The sequence below is a fragment of the Temnothorax curvispinosus genome, unplaced genomic scaffold (assembly GCF_003070985.1).
Source record: "Temnothorax curvispinosus isolate PA1 unplaced genomic scaffold, ASM307098v1 QBEX01014072.1, whole genome shotgun sequence".
NCBI lineage: Eukaryota > Metazoa > Arthropoda > Insecta > Hymenoptera > Formicidae > Temnothorax > Temnothorax curvispinosus.
Genome location: NW_020223852.1, coordinates 1 through 5,590, shown reverse-complemented (window position 1 = coordinate 5,590; position 5,590 = coordinate 1). Strand labels below are relative to the sequence as shown.

Below are 5,590 nucleotides of genomic sequence, written 5' to 3'. Positions count from 1 at the left end.
TCTTAATTTTTCTCTGTGCAACTCCTCCCTTACCAAGTACCACGGCGTCCTCTTGTCTATTCCCAACACCCATCTCAAATATTTTTTTTCAAGCCTCTCCATCCCCTCTCTCTCTCTCTTCCCATCACCATATATCCACCCCGTACCCCATTACCGTCCAAACCTCCTCTTCCCTATCCCCCACACTTGCCCCATTACCGCCGCCGCCTTCCTAACCCTCTTTTTCACGTGCGCCTCTTGAACTCCATTCCTTTGTAGCGTATACCCTAGGTATCGGAACTCCTTCACTTCTTCCACCTTTCTTCCTTTCCACCGCCAATCCTTTTTCACCATCCTGCCTCCTCCTTTTCTAAACTTCATGATCTTGGTTTTCTCTGCATTTAGTTGCAGGCTCTTCTTATCCAGATACTTCTTCAGCCTCTCCATCATACTTCTCATTTTATCTTCCCCCTCCGCCAGCAGCACTATGTTATCCGCAAACTCCAGGTCATACACCCTTTTTTCCCCCAGCCTGATTCCACCCCACTTGACCTTCTTCATCTCCTCCTCCAAGTCAGCCAACAATATAATAAAAAACAGCGGGCTCAGCGGACACCCCTGCCTTACCCCTCTTGCTGTCCAAAAACTCCCCCAGTTCCTTTCCCGCTCTGACCCTACTTCTCGTCTCTCTCAATACTTCCTCTATTCTTTCAACCAAACCCTCCCTAACCCCCCTTTCCCTCAGCGCCTCCATCAACACCTCCCTGTCCACTGAGTCAAATGCCGCCTTTAGATCCACAAACAGCGCCACCACCTTTCCCCCCTTCCTTCTTATTTGCCTATTTATTAGGTAATTGAGCACATAAATGTTGTCCACCGTCCTCATCCCCTTCCTAAATCCCGTTTGATTCGGCGGGATGATCCCCTTGTGCTCCACTTCCTCCCTCAGTCTCTCGGCTAACACCGCTACGTACACCTTGTATAAGGTGGGAAGCAGGGTAACCCTCCTATAGTCTTCTGCCCTCTCCCCTTCCCCCTTCTTTATTATGGGCACAATCACCCTCTCTTTCCAACTCTCCGGCCACTCTTCTCCCCTTCATACTTTGTTGCAAAACTCTCTCACCCACTCCGCCAACACTTCTCCCCCGTGTTTCCACACCTCGCTCGGAATACCGTCTACCCCCGCCATTTTTCCCTCCTTCATTTTCTTTAAGACCCTTCTCACTTCTTCCATACTTATTTCTTCCTCACCTCCCTCCTTCCCCCTTCTCTCCTTCCCTTGACAACCCTTCTCTCTACCCCCCCAAGTAACCTCATAAAATGCTTTTTCCACTCCGCCATCTCTATCCCTTTCGTCACTTTCCTCTTCTTTTTCCTCTCTTTATTAACTGATTCCCACACTTCACTTTCTCTTCTCACCTCCGCCGCCCTTTTTTCCACCTCTCATTTTCTTTCTTTTTCCTCTTGCACATCTCCCTAAACTCTTGTTTCCTCCTTTTATACTCCTTCCCTCCTCTCCCACTCTTACCTTGCCCGTCATAATCCCCTCTTCCGCCCCCACAATCCTTTCCCCCTTCTTCACTAACTTCTTCTTTATACCCATAACCATTCTCCCCATCGCTCTTCCCTTCTTATTCTTTCTCTTTGCCGTCTGCACTCCCCACTCATACCCTTCCGGCAGTCTCTCCTTAACTCTCTTCCACCCTTTATCATCCAGCCATGTTTCCAGCAGCACCATCACATCCCATTCCTTCAGCCCTGTCCAAAACTCCTTATCTTTGTTCTCTAGCCCGGCCACGTTCCAAAAGGCCACGCTTCACTCTCTCCTTCTCCCTCCCTCTTTCTCCCTCTCTTCTCTCCTCCCTCCATTTGCTTGTGTCTAGTATTGTAAGCGGACTTGGGCTTTCTCCGATTGCACTGCTTACCATCAACGGCGAACATGTCCTCCTCCGGCTGGTTTTCCTCCCGGGGCATTTCGAGCATCGTGTCAGAACTATTCTGTTCTCCCTTTTTTCTCTCTCCCTCCTCTCTTTTTTGATCTCCCCTCCCATCTCTCAAAACCTCCTCTTCCTCATCCCATTTCTACCATTGCTCATCTATCCATAGCTTTCTATATCCTATTCTCACCCTTCTTCCTTTTCTCTCTTTCCCTCTCGCGATTTCCTCTAACCTCCACCTCATTTTTTTCTTTTTCCACGTCCAGTCCTCCAGAATCCTCTCTTTCCTTCCTTTCAGCTCTCCCTTTCTTTTCATGATTTCTCCTCTCTGCTCTTCACTCTTCATCCTTACCACTACCATCTCTCTGTCCTTCTATCTGTCCCCCCCCACTCTCTTGACCTCCTCTATATTTCTTCTTACCCCCATAACGTTTAGCACTTACTACACCGCCTCTCTCTCTCCTTTTTTCTTCTTTAACCTCCAATCCTTTAATTAACACATTTTTTCTTCTCTCTTCACGCTCCTTTTTTTCTATCCTCCTCTCCAACTCTCTTATCTTGTCCCCCACCCCGCCTCCTTCTCTCTCTCCCACTACCCTACCTCTCATTTCACCCCCCTCTTTATTTCTCTCCAACTCCTCCACCTTCTTTTTCAGCTCTTTTATGCAGCTCACCAACTTCTTCTTCTCTTCGTTCCATTTCTCCTCTCGCTCCCTGCACTTTCTTCTCAACTCCTCCACCTCCCCCCTCATCAACCTCCCCTGTTCCCTGAGCCCCTCCTTCATATCCTCTATCATCTGTCTCAAATCCCCCCTCCACCCTTTTACCTTCCTCAAATCATTCCTCACCTCCTTCACTTCTTCCCTCCACTTCCTCATGTCCTCCTTCCATTCGCTTTTCTCCTTTCCCCCCCCAGTCCAGAATCACGGGAGGCTTCTTGCTCTCTCTATCTTCCTTCTCCCCCCTCTCTCCTGCATTTCTACCTTTTCTCTTTTCCTCTTTGCGTCTTCTCTTTTCCCGCTCCCGACGCTGCTGACGCTCCCATTCCTTGTTTTCTCTGCCCCCTCATCATACCCTATCCTCCTGATCATTAAAGACATTATACTTTTGCTTTTTCAAAAAAACTTTTTAAACTATTAACTGTAGATATAATTTTAAATTGAATTGAACAATTAATATAATATATCAGTATAATACATCGAGATAATTATAATATAATACTAAGTAATCACAGTAATAATACATAAATGTATATAAAACTAAAAAAGTTGTTATCTTTTTACTAGAACATTTACCTTTTTAAGTAAAAAACTAAAAAGAAATTAAAATATAAGAACATAATACTGAATATAATTACAGTTGAAAAACGAAAAAGAATTATCTTTTTATCGACAGTATTGTACTTATTATTAAACTTATAAAAAATGTAGATCGTTTTTACTTAATTTTTTTTTCTTTAAGTAATAATTCCGATAATTCAGCAGCAGCAACAGCTGCACGAATTTCTAAGGCATATTTCTCTTTAAGATGATTTATTTCAAGTTTTTGTATTGTTTCTTGATGTTGTATCTTCAAATGTGCGATTTCCTCTTCTTGTTGAATTATGCGTTTGATGCGTTCTATTTTCAATGTGTTTTCATCAATGTTTTCTTTACTATCTAATCGCAATTTCACGACTTTTTTCTTTGGTGCAGGTACTGTATTATAAAAAAATTTGTAATTAAAATCATTATTATATACATGCAGATAAAAAAATAGATATGACGTATTTTCTTACCAATGTTATCTATATCTTCTATAAAATGTTTTTCTGGTTCATTTTTTGACGTAGATGCTGTTTAATAAAAAGAAAAAATATATATACACGTATATTAGTACAGACAATAATGATGATAAATGTATATGTATAATTCCTTGTTTTTTTTACAATTCTACTTTATAAAAAATTATCATTAGAGAAATTGATAAAATTAATTTAAATATAGTAATAAATACAATAAAAATAAACACTAATACAATTTACCTTTACGGTTTCTGTTTAATGTTGTACATTTTAGTATTACATTACTTGCTTTCTCATTGTTAGTATTGTCAATCTCACTGCTTGATTCTGTAACATTCAATTGCATTGTTAGTGTATTAATTCTATATAATTTACAGACAATTTTATTAATAGAAAATATTAGTAAAATTAGTCGTTAAACCTTTCGTATCAGGTATGTCAATCGATTTTATCATCACCAAAAATGATTTGTGCATTATCATAAACATTATCATCAACTAACGAACATTTATCTTCATCTTCAAGTAATAATTCTTCAGGAATTATACAATCTTCATTTAGAATTCTCTCTCGACGTTCTAAAAAAATATATTATCTGTTACTTTTATAATTTTTTAATTATATTAGTAATAAGGGCCGGGACACAAACATTGCCATAGCGTCTTACGCCACCTTATGTGAGAATTGCCTTACGCCACACGTAAGCCAAACGTACGGCAACGCACATAAAAAAACGTAACGTAACATATCATACGTTACATGCGTTACGTTACGTTTTTCTATGTGCGTTGCCGTACGTTTGGTACGTGTCGCGTAAGGCAATTCTCACGTAAGGTGGCGTAAAGGCTATTCTACAATTGCGTAAACGTAGGGTTGTAAGAGTAAGAGTAAGAAATTGACCAATCACAGTCGAATTTGAGGAGAATAATCGACTGTGAATTGGTCAATTTCTTACTCCTACTCCTACAACCTTACGTTTACGCAATTGTAGAATAGCCTTAAGACGCTACGGTAATGTTCGTGCCCCGGCCCTAACATGAAAATTAAATTACCTTGTATTTTTTCATCTGACATATTTGATGAAAATAATGTCGGTGCTGTTGTCATCAAATTTGGTGCTATTGCAGCAATCTCAGGATCAATTTCAGCAGTTGAAGGTTCACGACCTCCACCTGTTAATAATCGTGCTTGTTTTTCATGCGTAAGAGCATCTCTCTGAGTTGATTTGAGATTACTCCATAATTTTTTAAGTTGTTGAACACTTCTCTGTATATATAATTTATAAAATTATTAACTTTTTAAAACAAAAGATATATGTACCTAAATAAAATTATCTTAACCTTAAATGTCATATCAAATAATTCTCAAATATAATGGACATTTCTATTTTACACAATTATGAATACAGCTAATTATATATAATATATTAATTTTTTACCTTGCTTGTAATAATAGATGATATGTTATATGAATCACAAATTTGACTCCATGCTTCTTCTTTATCTTTTAAGGTTGTTGCATCACTTTTTTTTCTTTCAATAATATGTGAATATTTCGATAAAATTCGTAAAAAATATTTTTTTTCTGCATCAGTGTAATGTTTCTTATTAGTTGCCATTATTTTTTAATTTTATTTATATTTTACTTATATTTTTCACTGTCAATAAAATTTGATACACGAATAATGAAACGTATAGACACGCAACTTGTAAAATTATTAGGCCGAATACTCAACGTAATATTCCATTGGTTGATACATCAGAAAAATTCCGAAGATTGCCGAATGCAAAATAAGATTGTCTTAAGCACTAACTTCATTAAGAAAATCTTAAGCAAAAAGAAGTACCAATTTCTTTATGAAGACGGTCTTATTTTGAAACTATGAATACAT

The 5,590-nt window shown here is 38.8% G+C and overlaps 1 protein-coding gene across 1 annotated transcript; it reads right to left on the bottom strand.

Moving 5' to 3' along the window:
• Window positions 1-265: 265 nt before the first annotated feature.
• LOC112464267 (golgin subfamily A member 6-like protein 1) lies at window positions 266-2,794 on the bottom strand (the record flags this gene model as incomplete). Its single annotated transcript, XM_025031143.1, has 4 exons — window positions 2,518-2,794; window positions 1,508-1,764; window positions 607-955; window positions 266-464 (listed from the first exon to the last, which is right to left on the bottom strand). Coding segments are annotated over exons 1-4 (1,082 nt in total), but the record flags the coding sequence as incomplete, so codon positions are not given.
• Window positions 2,795-5,590: the final 2,796 nt, after the last annotated feature.